This window comes from Saccopteryx bilineata, chromosome 3, assembly GCF_036850765.1.
Source record: "Saccopteryx bilineata isolate mSacBil1 chromosome 3, mSacBil1_pri_phased_curated, whole genome shotgun sequence".
NCBI lineage: Eukaryota > Metazoa > Chordata > Mammalia > Chiroptera > Emballonuridae > Saccopteryx > Saccopteryx bilineata.
Genome location: NC_089492.1, coordinates 178,133,243 through 178,155,517, shown reverse-complemented (window position 1 = coordinate 178,155,517; position 22,275 = coordinate 178,133,243). Strand labels below are relative to the sequence as shown.

At 41.8% G+C, this 22,275-nt stretch overlaps 1 protein-coding gene across 1 annotated transcript in view; it reads right to left on the bottom strand.

The window, feature by feature from the left end:
• Positions 1 to 22,275, bottom strand: part of KIF13A (kinesin family member 13A) — a 287,998-nt gene that overhangs the window by 69,456 nt on the left and 196,267 nt on the right. The window contains 5 exon segments of the mRNA XM_066268312.1: positions 11,400 to 11,512; positions 12,209 to 12,343; positions 14,350 to 14,437; positions 15,302 to 15,482; positions 17,116 to 17,208. Of these exon segments, the coding sequence (XP_066124409.1) occupies positions 11,400 to 11,512; positions 12,209 to 12,343; positions 14,350 to 14,437; positions 15,302 to 15,482; positions 17,116 to 17,208 (610 nt within the window).

Sequence of the window (22,275 nt, the reverse complement as noted above, 5' to 3'; positions counted from 1 at the left end):
TAACTAGTAGCCATTACCACAAAGTGGTGTAAAATATACATATATATACATCATAAATGACAGATTTAAAAGTTAAACGAGTCCTACCCAAGAGAAATAAAAACATAGGTTCACACAAGAACTTCTATCTACATGAATTTTCATAGCAGTATAATCACCAAAACCAAAATGTGAAAACAACTCAAATGTCCATTAAATGATGAAGGGATGAGGTCCTGGCCGGTTGGCTCAGTGGTGGAGCGTCGGCCTGGCGTGCGGGGGACCTGGGTTCGATTCCCAGCCAGGGCACATAGGAGAGACGCCCATTTGCTTCTCCACCCCCCCCACTCCTTCCTCTCTGTCTCTCTCTTCCCCTCCCGCAGCCAAGGCTCCATTGGAGCAAAAGATGGCCCGGGCGCTGGGGATGGCTCCTTGGCCTCTGCCCCAGGCGCTGGGGTGGCTCTGGTCACGGCAGAGCGATACCCCGGAGGGGCAGAGCATCGTCCCCTGGTGGGCAGAGTGTCACCCCTGGTGGGCGTGCTGGGTGGATCCCGGTCGGGCGCATGCGGGAGTCTGTCTGACTGTCTCTCCCCATTTCCAGCTTCAGAAAAATACAAAAAAAAAAAAAAAATGATGAAGGGATGAATAAAATATAGTATGGCCATACAATGGAGCATTATTGGCTACAAAAGAGAAAAGAAGTTCTGGTGCATGCTACAGCATGAATGAACCTTAAAAAATTATGCCACGTGAAAGAAGACAAACATGAAAGGCCACTGTCCTGGGTTGAACAGTGCTCTCTCCCCCAAATTCATGCCCATCAGAACCTCAGAATGTGACCTTATTTGGAAATAAGGTCCTTGCTGATGAAATTAGTTAAAATGAGATCAGACTGGGTTAGAGAGGGTTCAAAACCAATGACTGGCCTGACCTGTGGTGGCGCAGTGGATAAAGCATCGACCTGGAAATGCTGAGGTCGCCGGTTCGAAACCCTGGGCTTGCCTGGTCAAGGCACATATGGGAGTTGATGCTTCCAGCTCCTCCCCACCTTCTCTCTCTCTTCTCTCTCTCTCCCTCTCTGTCTCTCTCTCTCCCTTTATCTCTCCTCTCTAAAATGAATAAATAAAAAAAAAATTAAAAAAAAAACAACAAAAAACAATGACTGGCGTCCTTATAAGAAGGCCACATGAAGCACACATACAGAATAGCATGTGAAGACAAAAGACATTGTAATGATGCAGCTACAGGACAAGGAATGCCAGTGACCACTAGAAGCTAGGAGACAGCCACAAAATACATCTTCCCTCTGAGCCCCCAGAAGGAACAAATTCTATTGATCCCTTGATTTTAGATGTCTGGCCTCCAGAACTGTAAGGAAATAAATTTCGCAGTCCAATCTGTGGTACCCTGTTATAAAAACACTAACAGCAGCATATATTTTATTCCAATTATATAAAATACCCAGAATAGGCAAATTTTTAGGGACAGAGGATCATAGGATTAGAAATGAGGCCAATGGGGAATGACTTGGACACGAGGTTTCTTTTGGGGGTAATGAAAACATTTTAAAATTATGTAGTGGCAATAGCTGTACTACTTTGAATATAATAAAGCTATTGAATTGTATACTTTAAAATGGTAAACTATATGGCATATGTATTATTTTCAGTGCAGCTTTAAAAAGTATTTTTTAATTAAAGAGAAATTCAGCAAGTTCAATCATCCTCCCAAAGCTAACAACTGTAAGAAAGAAAACTGCATGTAGTATGTAAGAAATAGAGGAGAGTAGGAGTTCAATATAAGGCAAAATCACCTTTCTGCTTTAATATAGAATAGAGGGCATTTTCACATTTTGCAACTATTGAAATAAAAATTTAGTTGAAAACAACTCTCTGACCTACACGGATTTTTACTATCCCAAAGCAGCAGAAATTGCTTTAATTCTTACACACTGTCAAGAGCTCAGTGACTGAAAGGTCCGTATTAGCAACTTTCAGGTTCACAAGGTGTAAATCCAGAAGCCAAGGCCAGGGCCACCATCACAGCAGCCCGGCCCATGCAGGTTCACATTGGATTCGGACAGTCGGCAAAGTAACAGCGGAGCCAAAAACTGATGGGCCATAGTCTTTAATTCTAGCTTGCACCCAGCGGGCAAGTAAAAATACACACTGGGCTCCAAAACCCAGTCACATTCAGTGCTCACAAAGCTACTGACCTAGCCGAGTTTCCTAGAATCAAAGGTTTCTAGCTCATCAGACTTATTCACCTCTGTTCCCCATCTCCTTCCTTATCCCAGATACAAACTCGACACAAACTGGCATCTCACTCAGCACTCCACCATCTTGGCTGCTTCTCCTGGCCTCCTCCACGTGGCCTTTCTCTGCTCTCCTCTCTCTTCTAATGATAATCTCAGGAACCCAGAGCCAAGTCCCGTTCTGCCCCCATTTTATAGTGTAGCTTCACAACCTTTAATCCAATATACAAAATAGGGAAGTCTCTAATACAAAGTCACTTCTCTGAGGCATGATTGGTTTGTACTGCCCCACATCAAAAAGGGTGGGGAAAAGGCTTAATCCCAAAACCAAGCCCCAGGCTAAAACAATCCTGCCTGCCCCCAACACACATTAATATCACCTGGGCGACGGCCTCCTTGTGTCATCTTTAACAAAGTGAGCATAATACATTTTATCTGCCCAACACAAGGGGCCTTCACATGAAAAAGTGCTTTGCGGTTGTCCTGGATTTTTTATCACTGAGATGAAATTTACTTTGCCTTGTGGCAACTACTTATATGTCCTAATTTGACAGTGTAATGAGCAAAAAAGAGAAAGCTTCTGTCACTCCTAAATAATAAAACATACAATCAAATGAGTGCATTTAGAAACAGAGAAAGGGTGGCACAGTGTCTTAAGTCCACCTGACGACTTGAAACTCTGCGAGTCCCAGGCAGCGACTACAGCATCAGGGCAGAGGGGTGGGGCCGAAGGGAAATTACACACCCCAACTACTGTGAGCACTTTGCTCTATAACTTATCTAATTGGGGAGGTTTGTCATTAGTAGAAGCCACACCCTTTACCTAATAGTGTACACACATTCAAAACAAGAATATTATCTAAACCTATTTGGGTCTCCTTGGAACAGAGGTGAATTAACAGGGTGAGCGGGACTCCAGGATGAGTGAGAAACAGCAGGTCACTTAGTGACAATGGGTCCAACACCATTCCTCCCTACCAGGTTACACCCAGAAGCAATGATCCAGGGGTTACTGGAATCCTAAACGCTGTTTGAAAGTTCAGTGTGTGAAATGTGAACAACAGGCTTACATATTTTAATGAGAACTTTATCCCAGGGAGCTTAAAAAGATAACAGAATCCCTCATTAGGGATCCTGCTAGTACTGTGTTCTCACACTGGAGGCACAAGGGCAGCTTTTGTGCCTTACAGGTGTCCAAAACAGGGTGGAGTGTTTGCCCATTTTCAGGGCTGAAAAAGTTATTCCAGGAATTTTTCTAATTCTGTCAAAGCAATGCTCCTTCCCTGAACCTACAGGAGTTGAAGATAACAAGGAAGCTCCTAATCTTGAAATCTCGCATCACAAATTCTTGGGCTGGGGCGGGAAGTAGAATGGGGAGGAGCTCACTGGAGGTGAAGAAAGTTAGTCTAGGGATAAACAGATAGTCATGCTTTGAGACTGATATTTTAAAAAATCCACCTAGCTATAATAATAGACAATTTGGGATAAAAAAGTAAGTAAATAAAACTTGGTAAGATCAAAAACAATATAAGAACTGCTCCAATAAATACAATCAATGAGAAAAAAACAGTCCTAATTCAACATTATTATTTATTATTATTTTGCTTTTCTGCACGTTTCTCCAATCTAGCTTTCTAATCTTCAGTTGCCTACCCTAAGGAGTAGATATGATTTGATGCGAGTTATCTGTACTCTCTAAGATGGATTTCAAATATAGCATTTAACCTATTTTTCCAAACGATCTTTTTCTAAGATTGTATCTGCAGTACTTCTTAAAATTCATTAGAGTTAGCTGTATTTAGGCATACCTCAGAGACACTGTGAGTTCAGTTCCAGCCTACTGCAATAAAGCAAGTATTGCAATAAAGTAAGTCGTAATCATTTTGCTGCTGGAGGGTCTTGCCTTCAATTAGTAAAAAGTGCAACATCTGTGAAGTATTAATAAAGGGAAGTGCAATAAAACCAGGTATACCTATGCCTATTTCTCTATCTCTTTCTACTTAGATCACCCTGAGGTCAGTGATCTTTCTATTGCTGCAGATATTCCTTCATCAATTACTATGGCTGGTTTATGGAAAGCACTGAGTATTTGTGGAGTATAACCGAGTCTACAATACATTGGAAAACAGAACATGGACCTCTTTCTATAAAGGACTAATTCAATCACCATTGGTATACTCTGTGGGTGCTGGCTCAATATCCATTTTCCTCTTCTTACTAACGGAACCTTAATTTTATTGGGAAGTATGTGCCAGACTAACAACTCCATTTTCCATTCCTCTGCAGCTTGAGGAAGCCATGAATGACAGTTCTGGCCAATGAGATGTAGGGAGACATTACTGGGAGGGGCTTCCAAGGAAGCTATTGTACTCCTAACAGAAAAGGCACACTTTTCAGCTGACAGAAGCTGGAGGTCTTTTACCCCTCCTCCTTTCCACTTCTCGAAGGCAACACAGGTAAGGACCGAATGCCTGAGGTTACCAGGATGACAAGAACACACATGAAGGTTAGCAGAGCTATGTGCCCAACAGCATCTCTAAAGTGCTATTCCACCTTCTCAATTTTTTGTTGAGTGAGAAAAAGAAATACCGATATATCATTTGCTTGTCATTATACCTGGTTTCTGGCTTTCAAATAATCAGCTGAAGATGATGGAGTTAGTAGATGTGAGTTTGGTACTCTTCCACAGTAAGTCCCCATTTTTAGGAGTAAAGGAGAAATGGCAAATATGGGGGGGGGCACTATTATCACCTGACAGGAAGGAAAACCCTTTCCTGTGGCTAATGTAAATCATTAAACTCAAATAATGCTCATCTCATGAGTATCACTTCCAATCTCACTTCCATCTCAGCTGCTGTGGTATTTAAAAAGTACATACTAACATGTCCAAAAATAAGTTCTTTTGAAAATTTGTTCTGGCAATTTTAATATATGTTATACCCAGAATGCTGTCATCAAATAAGGTCAGGGAATACATTAGTGAAGTGGCATTCACTAGACAGGACTTCTCAGAGCTTTCAATACTGTGAATGTCCAAAGGAAGGCTTTACAGGGAGCCTTTCTCAAAACTATTTGTTCCGAGAGACTTTTCTTCCCAAAGCCACTTGAGAAGCTAGTATTTCACAAAAATGCTTTGAGAAACATTGAGATAAAAATGGCATGTGCCCAAAAGATGTGGCTACTGTACCCCAAGGAGATTTTTGCTCTGTCCTTTACGGGAAGCTCTCATGTTAAATGTAAAAAAAATTCTGATCCTCCCCCAGCCCCACATACTGAACCATGCAATGTACAAATGGTAAATTAACAAGGACCCCAGCCCATTTTCATTCTCCCTAGATGTCAGTCATTGGGTGATACCCACTTAAGTGAGGTTTCCAAGAGGGAGTGAACAGGGATCGTGTAAAGTAGTCAAGAAGAAGAAAAGGAGGGCTGAGTCACATGAAGCATTAGGAACATTAAGCTTATAAGTTATATTATTACACATTACATAACAGAATCGTAGGAGTATCGTATATTAATATCCCTAGAACAAGTTCATGAGAACCCACTTTGGGAGATGTTTAGCATATACTTTATTATTAAGCACAGTAACTGAAATAAAGTGAGACTGGGAAAGGGACATCATTAGAGGAGTACTGCCTGCGTTTAAGGACTGGCCATTGCTGGGATTAAAATGGAATCATTTTCTTTTTTTTTTTTTTTTTTTCCCATTTTTCTGAAGCTGGAAACAGGGAGAGACAGTCAGACAGACTCCCACATGCGCCCGACCGGGATCCACCCGGCACGCCCACCAGGGGTGACGCTCTGCCCACTAGGGGACGATGCTCTGCCCATCCTGGGCGTCGCCATGTTGCGACCAGAGCCACTCTAGCGCCTGAGGCAGAGGCCACAGAGCCATCCCCAGGGCCCGGGCCATCTCTGCTCCAATGGAGCCTTGGCTGCGGGAGGGGAAGAGAGAGACAGAGAGGAAAGCACGGCGGAGGAGTGGAGAAGCAAATGGGCGCTTCTCCTGTGTGCCCTGGCCGGGAATCGAACCCGGGTCCTCCGCAAAAATGGAATCATTTTCAATGACATTCCTCGAGGCATTAGAGAGAGCATTCAATGATCCAAAGGAGTTCTCAAGGGAACTCTGAACCAGCCAGACTCCAGCAGAAAGGAAAGGTTTCCTCATTCCACCCTCAATAGGCAGGTGGAGCAGCAGGCTGAGTTTTCAGCTGTATTCCCCTGTGCTGACCTATGGACGACCCACATCCGCTGAGCCCTGAACAGGCCGTGGTGGTGCAGTCACACAGAGCCTCGGCTCTCAAAGAGAAGGAATAATGTGAGCTTTCAAGCTCTTAAGAGCTTAAGGAGAGATGTGGCTCCTAAAGCCACAACCCATTAAACATACACTAGTGCCTGTGTGATGGCCCTGACAGGTCTGTTTAAGAGGATTATTAATGTTCCATCAAAAGGAGCCCAAATAGGAGGCTGGGAGAAAGCTTAGGAAATGTCAGAGATTTCTTTAATTTTAGCACTCAACTGGGTACTGAGTTTAAGGCTTAAAAGCAATTTGTGGAACTATTGGGCAGCAGTTTCAATTTATTATATTATTTTTCTTTATCAGTATTTGATTTTATCCAGAATTATATAGTACTTGCTATGTGCTAGGCACTGTCATAAGCACTTTACAATGAGTAATTTAATTCTCCTAATAGCCCTACTCTTAGTCATTTCCTCACCCACATTTTACAGATGAGGAGTCTGAAGCACAGAAAGGTCATACGGCTAGTTTCTGTAACTAAGAAACTGTAGCAGCTCCTTTAGAAGCCCCCCTAAACCCTCCAGCTGTATTGTCACCCGTGTTCCCACTGCACCCTGTGTGTAAGTGTCAATGGTACTTACTGTACTAACGCTACCCTTCCAAGGAAAGGGCTCCCTTCCCCACTGGACTTTGAACTTCCTGAGGGTCCCATCTTACTTATTCATCCCTGTTCTTAATGTCTAGTGTTAAACACATATTTGCAAACATGGATTTAAAAAAAAATGCAGCTCCTCATCTCTTCTCTGTCATTCTTAGGGCTACATGGGTCCCCATGTACTGCTGTGCAGATAGATGTTTGGGCATTGTCTTACGGTGAAAAAAAAAGTCTCATTCATTCAGTTACTACATACCAATGACCATGCTGAGAGCTTGGAGGACACCTGTGGAGACCTGGATCCACAGCGGGCTCTTGGTACACATGCACCAACTCTGGGAGATTAGAGATGTGTAAAGAAAATAGCCGTGGACTAAGGTTCAGGGGAAAGGGTTCTGCGGGTGTTCCACCTCCCTTCCAGCCAGTTATTTTGGGGAAAGCACAAGACCAACTTGGTAGATTCCACAGGCTGGCAAAGGTGTCATAAAAAATAGTTCCAGTTGCCTAAGCAGTGGTGGCGCAGTGGACAGACCATCGACCTGGGATGCTGAGGACCCAGGTTCAAAATCCTGAGGTCGCCAGCTTGAGCATGAGTTCATCTGGCTTGAGCACCGGCTCACCAGCTTGAAAGCAGGGTGACTGGCTCAGCTGGAGCCCCTTAACCTGTTAAAGCACATACAAGGAACAGTGAATGAACAACTAAAAGTGACGCAATGAGTTGATGCTTCTCATCACTCTCCTTTCCTGTCTGTCTTTTTCTCTCTCTCCCTCAAAAAAAGTTCCAGGATTAAATGCTGGGTTAGGTAACAGTTCTCAACGTTATCCAGTCAAAAAAAAAAAAAAATCCTTCCTTTCACTTTTTCAAATGAAGTGATTTACTGTTGTTCTATACTATGCGCTTCTTAAGGGCAACAATCATGCTGTAACAAATTACCACAAACTAGAAGCTTAAAACAACACAAGTTTATTATCTTACAGTTCTGGTGGCCAGAGTCCAGAATATGTCTCAATGGGCTAAAATCAAGGTGCCAGCAGGGTCATACTCCTTCTGGAGGTTCTCGGGGAGAATCTGTGTCCTTACCTTTTTCCAGTTTACACAGGCTGCCCTCATCCCTTGGCTCATGGCTCCTTCTCATATTTTTAAGCAAGCAGTGGCTGCTGAAGTCTTTCTCACCCTGCATCAGTCTGACTGTGATTCTGGTTCTCCCACTTCCCTCTTTCACTTCTAAGGAGCTTGGTGATTGCATTAGGCCCATCTGGATAATCTCCCCAGCTCAAAATCTTAGTAACTTAATCACATCTGCAAAAATCTCTTTGCTTTATAAAGTAACATGTGCACATTTTGGGAATGTGGACCTGACATATTTGAGGAAGGCAGAGAGGCAGTATTTTATATACAACAATATCTAAACCGCTTTTGCATCTCCAGCACTTACTGCAGTGCCAGACACATAGCAGAGGCTTAAAAGGTCTGCTTGTCTTTATTTATATTACTTAAATGTCTCCAAATATGTTTCCTCATTTTTAAAAAGAGATAAAAATACCTAGTTTGAGCCTCACATGAAATAATGCATGTGAAACATGGCTAGAAAACTATAAAGAAACCTAAACATGAAGGTCACATCCTACAGACTAGTAGTGGGGGGATACATGCATCCATTTTGAAAGAGCTAGTATGTAATAAGAAAAGACAGCAGGATGCTAAGAGAATTTCATTCAACTAAGTAAGTCATTATGGAAAAGAGCCAGTTGCTGGAGGATCACAACCACGTCATTGTGTGGCCTTGAAGTAGTCCAGTTTACACACTACAAAATTGAGCGTCCAAATTTAAGGAGGCAATGATAATGTTTACTCTGGGACAAAAGTATAAATCAGAACTTTTTGGGGGCAAAAAGAACAAACACTTGGTCACCCGAAGAAGAGCACAGTGGTGAGCATGGACTCCAGAGCCAGAGTGCCTGTAACTAAAGCCAAGATCCACACTTAGAGCTTTGTGACTCTGGACACATTCTGTTACTGCCCTCTGCCTTGGTTTCCTCATCTGCAAAATGGGGTAACAGACCCCTTTTACAATGCTGATGTCAGGATGAGATGAGTTACAACATGGAGCACTCAGAATAAAGCCTGGCCCCTTGTAAGAGGATCAGTAAGAGTTAGTGATCATTCCACATCAAAGACATGCTCTGAATTCCCACAGATTCACAGCACAGAATCTCCAGTGTTTCCTCACGATCCCAGCCAGCAGGCAGAGGGCTGGCATGGCTCAGCACCAGTGAGCAAGACTCTGGGATGGAAGATAGTCTTATTTCCTTTGGTACCTGCTCCCTCACATTCCCGTTTCTGCGTTCCCATCCTGTCCTGAGCTCACTTCGAAATGCAGAGCTGTAATGCCTGCCTCAGCTCCTACAAAGCTTTGTCATAAAATATAGCACAATTCTTTGTTATTAGCGCAGGATGACTGGAAGATTAACTCCCTAAAGCAGCAGTCTTTGCAGTTAGTGTGGCTGTGTCCACTTGAGAGAGGGGTGATATTTTCCTTCTAATTTTAAATGTGTATATACTAAAATTCTAGTGTGCTAACATTATTTAAAAATGCAAGCTGCTGGCCCTGGCCGGTTGGCTCAGTGGTAGAGAGTCGGCCTGGCATGCAGGAGTCCCGGGTTCAATTCCCGGCCAGGGCACACAGGAGAAGCGCCCATCTGCTTCTCCACCTCTCCCCCTCTCCTTCCTCTCTGTCTCTCTCTTCCCCTCCCACAGCAGAGGCTCCATTGGAGCAAAGATGGCCGGGCGTTGAGGATGGCTCTGTGGCCTCTGCCTCAGGCGCTAGGATGGCTCTGGATGCAGCACAGCAACGCCCCAGAGGGACAGAGCATCGCCCACTGGTGGGCATGCCAGGTGGATCCCGGTCGGGTGCGTGAGGGAGTCTGTCTGACTGCCTCCCCGTTTCCAGCTTCGGAAAAATGCAACAACAACAACAAAAAAAGCAAGCTGCTACCTGACCTGTGGTGGCACAGTGGATAAAGCATCAACCTGGAATGCTGAGGTCACCAGTTTGAACCCTGGGCTTGTCCAGTCAAGACACATACGAGGAGCAACTACTACAACAAGTTGATGCTTCCCACTCCTCCCGCCTTAATTTCTCTCTCTATTCTCTCTAAAAGAAACAAACAACAAAACAGCAAGCTGCCCAAACATGTTTCTGAATATATTACCTCTTGCCACCTTCTGTCCTAAATAAAACCTTGAGTTATATGTTGCAACAGAAAAATATTACAAGTACAAACTAAACTGCTTTTTGCTGAACTTGGAATTAAAATAATGATTATGTTGTTTACATGGATTACAAATACAATAGCTACACCACTTAATTTTATTCAGTGCATAGTGTGTGACAGGCATTGTTTTACGTACATTATGGGCATTTAATCCCAAATGATTCTATGAAGTAAGGGCTGTTATTATCCCTTTTACAGATGAGAAAAAGGAAGCACAGAGAGGTGACATTACTTGCCTAAAATACACATCTGTCTAGTAAGTGGGTTGGCGGGATTATACACAGGCAGCCTGGCGTGGGTACCCAGCCTCTCAGATGCAAACTCTGCTCCCTCTCATGCCAATGCAGAAAGCAAAGAGGCTTCCTTTTGCACCCCAGGAGCCACCTGGGGTGCTACACTCCTGAGAGAACAGGCCTTCACTCAACTGTGCCCTTGCTGTATGCTCATGTGGACTGCCTGTATCTCCTCTGTCCATCTGGCAAAGCCTATACATCCAGCCCCTCTCTGTCTTCAGCCTTCACCACGTCACTGGGCACACTGCAGGCACTTGAGGCATATGCTGAGATCTCAGTCAGTCAAGAACTGTTCAGATTTCTTCTTTTTTAAGTTTTGATGTTTGAAGAGTATTTGCCTTACAAAGGCATTTGAAGCAGATTTTCTCTTCAGAATAAGTTCTCTGAGTTAATAGACTATATGATTTTATTTATAATATAATTAATATGATGGTGACTTGCATTCACTTAAGGCTACATCACACACAATGGTACACTAAATATTTGTAGAATGTTTGAGCAGGGCTGCACCACGCAGCTTAAATAATTTCCGCATCTCCACAGAGGCAAACTCTTGTTTTTGCTTGACCCAGTTTACTAAAGCGGCAGAGACTCCGAATGACCTGAGAGAAGAGCCATCCACCCTCAGGTTCCAAGCCTGGCCCCTCCTGCGCACAGGATGCCGGGAGTGATGCTCCAGGGCAGCGCCCGCCAGCTTACTTGTTAATGTTGCTGCCTTCTTTTAGTCGCTCCCCTGCGGCGCCCGTTTTAGATACTCTTTCGCTGCCAGCCAGGTCTACCAAGCTGACCTTACTGACTTTCTCTCCAGAGTTCTATTTGGAGGAAATAAGAGAGAAACAACATAAGTGAATGCAAACCCACAGATCTCTACATACATGTCATACTATAACCGAGAGTAACCTGAGCAGCCATCCACAACAACAAGGCAAACTTCTTCAAAAAGATTTCAAGTGGTAAGAAGAGTTATTTGAACTAGCAAATTCAAAGCCCAAAATTAAGCTGGTGTGGTAATGTAGCGTTTTGTCTGGCAGCTGGGAAGCTAGTACACTGGGCTTTCCAGAATATAGTCAGTTGAAGATTTTATGTGACAATGAGGAAATACCAGGACATGAGGATTCCTGAGCATTCAGGTCAAATTCCTCATCTTTTGAGAAAGTGTCCTTCAGGCTAAATGTTGTGGTTTCCTCTTTAATATCCTTTAATGAGGTAGACAATGAGGTAGACTCAGTTGTTTTTAGGTGAATGTCGGTATGAAAGGATACATATTAAAAGCTGTCTGGTGACATCATTATGCTCTTTAGGGAGTTCACACAAAAAAATACAATTAAAAAATAGTTACACACTAAGAAAGACCTAAGAAATTAAATGATTTAAACAAAGTAGGTCATCTTGTAAGTAGAAGAACCAGCACAAAATTCTCAGCAGCTGAACCCAACCATGAAACACATCACCCACACGAACATTCTGAGTTCTTTTAATGCCCTCAGAGAATCTGCCCAGTCCCTCACCCCGGACTGCAGGTCGTAAAGCGTCTGTGTGATTATAATGTTGAACACAGCATGGGAGCGGCTACTTTCTTCATTCATGTTGGTTGCAGCTACCGTCCGAGACTTATTTCCCTCAGACATCAGTGACTCAATATCCTAGAGGCAAAGCATAAGGGAAATATTATAAGCAAAAAAACATATGAACACAGTCCTGCTCACCAGGTGTATGCATTAATTATGACCCTCTGACGCATTCACCACCACCATTCTATAAAACCTCCCTGCCTCTCCTTCCTCGAGCACGGGTCAACTCCACCTCCCTCAGTGCTTTCTAGAGCATGAAATGTTTCCCCCACGCTTTCCCAACCCCTATTGTCTTCTGTCTTTGTAAACTACCTATTTTCCCCTTCTGAAGTTCCTAGGGAAGAAAAGAGCTATTAGTATTTATTGAGCACTTTGGATACAATAATGATAATTATCTGATTTTATTCTAATTCTCTGGACTTAACACCCAAGCTACCTGCTGCTCACTTATTTGCCTCTGTCCTCCAACATCGCGCTCTCCAGGGAACTTTCCTGTTTATCTTTGTACATCTGCCTTATAACACTTGGAACCTATGGATTTTTATATACTGTTTGATGAATGATACTTATAAAGGAAGTATTCTCATGATTTTACAGACAAGGACACTGAAGTTCAAAGAGGTCAGATAACTTTTCCCACATCTGATAAGAGGCAGAGCTGGGACACATATCACAAGCTCCAGGCTGTTACGAAAAGTGACAAGATAAGATGGACACTACAGGGAGCTACAAACCAGGCTGACTTAGCACCTTTATACCAGAGGTCTCTATTCATTTCAGAATCTAAGTGTTTTTAAAGTAATGATTACACTGTATTTCTGATTTAAGCAATACTAAAAATGTCTTCATTTATTTTTATTATTTATTTATTTATTTTATTCTTTTATTCTTCTTTTCCAAGTGAGAGAAGGGGAGCTAGAGAGACGGACTCTTGAATTTGCTCCAACCAGGATCCAAGTGGCAAACCCTGCCTGGGGCTAATGCTCTGCCTATCTTGGGCCATGCTCACAACTGTGCTATGTTTAGTGTCTGAGGCAGAGGCTCCATGGAGTCATCCTCAGAGCTTGGGGCTGATGTGCTTAAACCAACTGAGTCATGGCTGCAGGAGGGAAAGAAGGGGGAAAGGAGAGAGGGAGAGAAGGGGAAAGGGAAGAGGAAGGGGGAGGAGTGGAGAAGCAGATGGTCGCTTCTCCTGTGTGCCCTGACCAGGAATTGAACCCGGAACATCCACATGCCAGGCCAACACTCTACCACTGAGCCAACTGGCCAGGGCCTTCTTTTTTAAATTTTTCAGTGGCATTTGACATGTAATATATACTATTAGTTTCAAGAGTACAAAAAATGATTAGACACTTATATAACTTAAAAAATAATTACTCCAACAAGTCTAGTACCCATCTGAAAATCGTATTTGTTTACATGGCTACAGAGTTACATCACAGATTAATTTCAGTCACACCGAGGGAAGATAGGGCACAAATAGCACAAGTTCAGGGGTACACTCATTCATTCATCAGCTTTCTTCAGCAACAGACAGCAGTTTGTGTTATGAGATTCCCAAAGCAACGACAATAAAAACAAGGGAGAAACATCAAGTCAGGACATAAGAAGGCAATAAAAATCAGTAAATAGGAAAATGAAACAGGTCAATCGGTGGAAAGAGGATTGATTCAGAAAAATAGAACAGAAGAATAAATAGTAATGAAAACAAGGCAAGGGACCCTTTCAAGTAGAAGAGGTTGAATTAAACCACCAAATATTGTTCACATCTGTCCAGATGGACACCACTGGAAACCTTAAGTAGAACAGTTTCCACAGAAAGCTATTAGTGAAAATATTTAGCAAGCTCAAAATGCTGGGCCTCTCAGCCACCCTGTAAAACTGTCACAACAAAGCTGGGAGAGAAGTGTGATTAAAGACCCTTTTTTTTTCTGTTTGGGATGTGCTGATACTGGCTCTTGGAGATCATGAATGGTATCGATATGCTATAAAGCATTCACATAAAAATATATTCAACATCGCTCACACACTTCAATTTACTGTCAGTTAATGACATTAAAAAACAAACAAACACTTACCTCGAAACTCATGACAGCCAGCTGGGATAAGCCATCTACATATGGTCCCAAAACTTTATGTTCTCGAACTTTAAGAGACTGTCTACTCCTTCGGGAAGAAGAAAAAAAAAGGAATGAATGAACCAGACAAAATTTGGAGGCTCTTCTTTTTTTTGAAGTATGTATTCATAAACCAAGATGGCAGTTTCAAAAGAATATTTTTAATAATCAAAAAATATCTTAAAGGCAACTTTATTTAGATTAGCAAGATAGCATTCATTATGAGAAATGTCTTTTATACTGATTTCTATTTAAAGTAACTTATTATTTAAAAAATTCTACCTCCACTCCCAAACTAAACAGCCAGCACACAGAATACTAGGTTGTGCCAATTTACCTTAGTAGATGAACTTAAGTTTTACATGGCCTTCTATTTCTTCTATTATTCAAACTCATCTGGTTTTGATCACCTAGTTTTTTTGAAAATACAGAAACCTGGGTTTTCCCCTGGGTCTACTGAATCCTAGTCTCTGTGGGTGGGGCTCAGGCCAGCGTATCTTTAAAAAGCCCTCTATGTGGCTCCAATGCATAGCCTGAGAAGAGAACAACTTGCCTAGGCTGAGTTGTCTCAATCCTTCAACCCCTTTATCTCCAATTTAGAAGCATTGCTTTCCAACATAAATGGAAGGACCAATGTCAACCTTTATGAATAAAACATGGTGTCCAAAATAATACCAATAGTATGACAACTCTTTAAAATGGCATATATGAGTAACTTTACACATGAATATAGGATGGATTATGTATACAGTATATAGCAACAGGCTCAGAGAGCTGGTGATTTCTCAGCAAATGAACTGAAACGAGAGTAGTGACCAAGGGCTCAAATCAACATATTCACTTGCAAAGTTAACTTTAGGATCATTTAAAATGATTACCTCTGGTACAAGCTTAATTTCAACCACTAACTTACCCTTTGGGGTCTAAAAGATCCCGAACTTTCTCATTATAAATTTCCATATAGGACACTTCGACTTTAAAGGTCTGTGACTCATTTTGCTCCAGAGAGATCCTTTTAAATAAAGCACAGCAGAGCCGAGGGATAAGGCCCAGCTGCTCAGCATTGCCCATCATGGAGAAGGATTTTCCCGAACCTGGAGAAGAGCAAGCAGAAAGAAAGGAGGGTAGAGGAGGAAGTAAAAATGTAATGCTTCCACCATACAAGTTTTCTCCTTGTATCAGCCGAGGTCACACAGTGGAAGTGGAAAGTGCGGCCCCCAAACCTGGCCTTCAAAGAGCAAGGTGACTGCCTATTCTTTCTATTATACTCATGGCCTCTCATTTCACTCTCATTGTGAGATCCAGAAGGCACCTCATTTACAGGTGAATGCCTACAGATATAACCACTAAGAAGAGTATGTACAGTAAATATCAACTAGACATTATCAAGTAGCATTAACAGTATTTACATAAAAATATTTTGTTTGTGAAAGTGCTTTGATACATAGTCTCTCATCTGAGTCTCCTGGTTGTCCTGCAATGTGACCATAGGCAGTATTGATTTATTTCAACTTTATATATGGCTGAAATGATGGTTGCTCAGAGTTAACAGCAGAGACACTGGGATATGTTGCTTTTTTCAGTCAGCTGTGCCACAAGCTCAAGTTTCCTAATCTGCTGTCAGTTTTGTAACCTCGGGAAAGTCCTCTGTACAGAATGATACTAAGAGTTTTTTAAAAATAGTTTTTACTGCCCTGGCCGGTTGGCTCAGCGGTAGAGCGTCGGCCTAGCGTGCGGAGGACCCGGGTTCGATTCCCGGCCAGGGCACACAGGAGAAGCGCCCATTTGCTTCTCCACCCCTCCGCCGCGCTTTCCTCTCTGTCTCTCTCTTCCCCTCCCGCAGCCAAGGCTCCATTGGAGCAGAGATGGCCCGGGTGCTGGGCATGGCTCTGTGGCCTCTGCCTCAGGCGCTAGAGTGGCTCTGGTAGCAATATGGCGATGCCCAGGATGGGCAGAGCATCGCCCCCTGGGGGGCAGAACACCGCCCCTGGTGGGCGGGCCGGGTGGATCCCGGTCGGGCGCATGCGGGAGTCTGTCTGACTGTCTCTCCCTGTTTCCAGCTTCAGAAAAATGAAAAAAAAAAAAAAAATAGTTTTTACTATAACATTTACACTGAGAAACTGGCAATTATTTTTCTAGTTAAAATACAAGTTAAAGCTAATTTAGGAAAATAAAGTTTAATAGTTTGAAACTAGCTTTGCTCATTAACACCAAAATGAATTACCAAAACTGTTGAATTGTCAAAAAGTGGGTTACTTCTTTTTTTTTTTTTTATAGAGACAGAGAGAGAGTCAGAGAGAGGGATAGAGAGGGACAGACAGACAGGAATGGAGAGAGATGAGAAGCATCAATCGTTAGTTTTTTGTTGCAACACCTTAGTTGTTCATTGATTGCTTTCTCATATGTGCCTTGACCGCAGGCCTTCAGCAGACTGAGTGACCTCTTGCTCAAGCCAGCGACCTTGGTGAGCTTTGCTCAAACCGGATGAGCCCGCGCTCAAGCTGGCAACCTCAGGGTCTCGAACCTGGGTCCTCCTCATCCCAGTCCGACGCTCTATCCACTGCGCCACCGCCTGGTCAGGCAAGTGGGTTACTTTTGATCATCTAATTCAGTTAAATCCACAAAGGCAGAAGCATTTTTCTGTTGCTTTCCAAAGTGTTTTCTATTTTTATGTTTTAAGAAATACACATTTAATATCATTGACTGTAAATAAAAGCAGTGACTTACCTGTCTGTCCATATGCAAAAATGCAAGCATTATACCCCTGAAAGGCTTTGTCAAGAATTCCTTCCCCAAGGCACTTGAAAACCATCTCTTGACCTAAAATAAATAATAAAATATGAAAAAATAGAAAAAAAGGATGTTTCTTGACATATTTGTATTAATAACTGTCTCAGTTAGCAACATTCCCTAACTCCAAAAAAGTGTTAAAAGTATACTGTTTCTACTATGTGTAGAGCTTAATGTATGTAGTCTTATTTACACTTAATTTATAGCTCAGTACCTGGATCGATTTATGATGCTACCCACTGCTTTCTTCTGAGACATTTATCTAGGGATTAAAGTTTCCTTTCCATTGTTAGTAGGCCATATGGAAACAGCACTTAAATTTGGTTTAGTTTCTTCTCATGAGTTAGTATGAAAATGTTGTTAAACATGAATTGTATTATTTCCTCATCTGGATTCTGAGCTTTCGATGAGGAGGAACCACATCATTCACACTTTGGTTTACACACGCACCCCTGCTCTGAGCACGGTGCTAAGTGCTGTGCAGTGATGTGTTGGTCAGCAGACCCTCTCACTTCCTCTCTCACAGAGGGTCAGGGACAAGTTCTCCACAGTGAGCCTGTCTACAGCTTACTGCAGCTCTTAGGGAGCTCTGTCATTTAGTATAATAAAAATAATTTTCTCCTTCTGCGTGCTCTTATTGTCTTCAGAACACTCACTGCTACAACATTCGCAGAATCTGCTGGCTTAAGTCCCTCTTTCCTCCAATGAGATAAGAACCCCCTGATTGATGTCAGAGACTATAATCTGTTTATCTTTATAATCCTGGTGTCTAGTACTAAGTGCTTAATAAATATTTATTGAAAGAATGAGTCCGTTTAACCTTTTGATCCTATATGACAATTCCTTTTACATTTGGAAATAATGAAATATAATAAAAGCTTTTGGGTATAAGTTTTTTTTTTTTTTTTTTTTTTGTACTTTTCTGAAGCTGGAAACGGGGAGAGACAGACAGACTCCCGCATGCGCCCAACCGGGATCCATCCGGCACGCCCACCAGGGGCGACGCTCTGCCCACCAGAGGGCGATGCTCTGCCCCTCCGGGGCGTCGCTCTGTGGCGACCAGAGCCACTCTAGCGCCTGGGGCAGAGGCCAAGGAGCCATCCCCAGCGCCTGGGCCATCCTTGCTCCAATGGAGCCTTGGCTGCGGGAGGGGAAGAGAGAGACAGAGAGGAAGGAGGGGGGGGTGGAGAAGCAAATGGGCGCTTCTCCTATGTGCCCTGGCTGGGAATCAAACCCAGGTCCCCCGCACGCCAGGCCGACGCTCTACCGCTGAGCCAACCGGCCAGGGCCAGTATAAGTTCTTTTATGCAAAGTTGGATCTGACTTTAGCAGCCGCTTGTTATACTATGGCATATCTATCATGGTTGCAGAATGGGGCTCTTAAAAATGTGTAAACATGGAACAAGATACAATATTTTCAACCATTAGACTGACAAAAAAATGACAATATGAAATAAAGCTGGATGGAGGAAACAGGTATTGTCATAGGCTTCCGGAAGAATAAATGAATGCAGCTGTTCTGAAGGAAAACCTCACAGCACCTATTGAAGGGAAGCTGCCCATACTCTCTGACCTTCTGGGAGGCCCCACCCTGAAGACACAGGGATCCTTGGAAAAGGGTGCGCATGGCAGCATTATTTATAATACTGTACATTGGAATCAAGTAAATGCCCATTTGAAAGGGAGTGGATAAATAAAATGTGACTAATTTTATATGATGTAATATTACAAGTCATATAAAAAAACCCTGTGTGTAAACAATGCTAGAGTTCAAAAACATTGTTCAGTAAAAGAAATGCCATGTTTAGACTGTAGATACAATGTAAAAACTTATGTCAAACTGTGTGGGTATATTTGTGAGGGAGGGAGACAGAGAGAGAGAGAGAGAGAGAGATCTATGGATGCTAACATAAAAATATGGATTAGAAGAAAATGTATCAAATTTATACACCTTATTTCTCTATTTCTGACTTCTAACATCTAGCCCAAAGCCAGATCCTTAAGACATATTCAAAGCATGTTGGCAGGAAGTGTGGATTTTTTTTTAAAGTACAATTGTAGAGGATTTCCTAAACACACAGGTTTCTTCAGAAAAATACCTAAAGATGCATGTGTGGGAAGTAGGTTTACAGTTGTTCAATATGGAAAATAACAACAATAATAAATACTAATACAAGAATAAACTGTATTTCACATACAACTGTAAACTGTACACTCTGAGAATAGGTATTGTTAAAATTATTATTGACTAAACACACTTTTCAAAACTGCTTTTATGTGACAATCTTGTGCTGACAAAATATTTGACCCTGTTGCTGATCTTTCATACACATCAATATTTTTCTCACACATTTTATCAAAGGACCTTCCTTATTCTATAGGTATTCCCAAGGTCCATGTCAAGAGGCCAGCCATAAATCTGGAACTGAGCCCTGTAGTGTAGAAGATCGAGAATTAAACAGTCTGTGCTCAGGCTTTTGATAACTAATTATGGTCCTCAGCCAGACCCGAGAGCCATTTGAAGGCATTCTAAAAGCACCGCTTTCTTGGCACAGGCAGATGAATGGAGCAATCCTGTTTGATCATCCACACTGGTTAACCAACCCCCAGGAAAGGGGTGAGGTGAAGGTGGGGACAAGATGCTTTAAAACTTGGGTTAGATCAAACATCTTGACCATAATTCACAATTTCAATTCATATTTAATAACTTGAAAAAAAGCAAGTGCTTGAGTTGAAAGGACTCAACTGCAGAGAAGAACTGTGGTCAAAGAGCTTATGCGAGGGCTGCACAGGGCCTAAAGTCATTAACAAATCTAGAATTGATATACCAGGGAGCGAAATGTAACACTTCTGGTTTCTGATGCTGAGAGGCTAGAATTAGGAGGAATTACTTTCTTGATGTTCTTTCAAGGGCAAAGCGCAATGTTCCTTTTTTCCTTGGTAAGAATGGCCTTTTAAACTAAATATCATTAGTTTAAAAAAAAAAAGGAAGAAAGAATGCTATAGAACTACCTGAAATAGGTGTGGCATATGTCAAGTGAAAATTAAAAACCAACTCAGGATTTGTTTACTAAAATTGCAAGAAAAACCAAATGATCAAAGAATTTTCCGGGATATAAAAATATAAGAAAAAACTTTAGTTCAGCCTATATCCAAATTATTATAAATACTAAATAGCATATGAATTAAGTATTTAATTTGTATAATATTATTTATGTTACTAAGAAGAAATTAGGGAACTAGTTTTTATCAATTGTCTCATTTGTAACACACTTTACATATGTTCTATCATTGAATCTTTGTAACATAACACCCAAGTATAGCAGGTATGGATTGTGATCAATAAGGAGACTGGTATGTGGCAGGGCCTCTATGTACTGGCTTCTGAAAATTAAGGCTGATGTCCACCCATAAGCAGTGACTTACACTGCATAACACTGGGAATTGGCTGCTCCCTCCTCCCCTCCCTCCCTTCCTTCTCTCTTTCTCTCTCTCTCTCTCTCTCTTTCTCTCTCTCTCTCTCTCTCTCTCTCTCTGGCTGCTCCATCCTCTAGTCCCCATGGTATTTTCTTTCTTTCTCTCTCTCTCCCTCCCTCCCTTTCTTTCTATTTATTTATTTATTTCAGAGTCAGAGAGAGAGTCAGCCAGGAACAGAGAGAGAAGCATCAATCATTAGTTTTTTGTTGCGCAGTGCGACACCTTAATTGTTCATTGATTGCTTCTCATATGTGCCTTGACCGCAGGCCTTCAGTAGACTGAGTAACCCCTTGCTCGAGCCAGCAACCTTGGGTCCAAGCTGGTGAGCTTTGCTCAAACTAGATGAGCCCGCACTCAAGCTGGTGACCTCGGGGTTTCGAACCTGGGTCCTCCGCATCCCAATCCGACGCTCTATCCATTGCACCACCGCCTGGTCAGGCCCCCATGGTATTTTCTACCACCTCTTAGTACTCATCACACCGCACTATATTTTTTCTCTACCATTGCATTGCAAGCTCCTTTGAAAACAGGAGTTGTTGTATCTTAGTAGAATGCCTGGCACACAGCAGGCCCTTTTACTGAATGATTCCTATGTTGACATTGTGGGAAAGACTAAAGTGTTTTAATTGGGGCCCCTTTTCTCATTAGTGATAACGGAGGCATAAAAATATTGTGTGTTGGAACATAGAGAGAAATATTAATTGTATTAGTGGTTGCACTTTGGTCAAAGTTCAGCTGTTTTTGAAATTCTTATGAGCCCCTAAAGACTACAAAAGCTTTCATTAACAGACACTAAGATGTGAATAAACATGCCAATATGTTATGTATGGGATAATTTTGATAAAAATCACAGATTACACTATTGATACCCACAGTAACCACCTGAACCTTGAAACAAAATGTGACTGAAAAAAATTAATCAGTCTCTCTGATTCCCACTAAATATATATACATATATACACATATGCTTTTCAAAAAGTTCTTTGAGTTAGATATTACAGTTACATTTGACAGAATATAATTCATATTTATCATAGTTAATAAATGTTAGGCCAGGGAAGGAAAGTTTAGGAAAACCCAAACTGGAGTATAAAGAAGTAGAAAGCAATTATTCTGTGTTTCTGGAAAGCATTTTTCTCTTTTTCATCCTTAAATAGCAATCTTAAAGCACAATTTATAAAGGATATACAAAGAACTATTGTAAAGTTCATGTATTTTTACAAATCTAAGCAAGACTAGATTCCAGAAAGACTGGAATACATTTTTTATGGCTTCATGTCTCAAGGGAAATTTATTTTAAGACAAAGAGAAAATGAATCCTTTCCCACTTCTGCACAGATATATCAACACTAACACTGTTTTATAGCTGCTTAGCTCTTCATGGTACTCTTAGCTGAGACAATCAGTTCTCTATTATGGGTATTTAGATTATTTCCTTTTTTTTCCTGCAACACTCTTACATATTTACCTCTGCGTACTTTTCTATTGACTTTACTAGACAAAACTTTAAAAAAATCAAATTACTAAGTCCTCTTAGTAATGCATGAGTCCTTTTTTATACAACTTCAACAACACTAGCTATTATCATTCTTCCTTGTTTTGACAAAGTCAGTAGAAAAA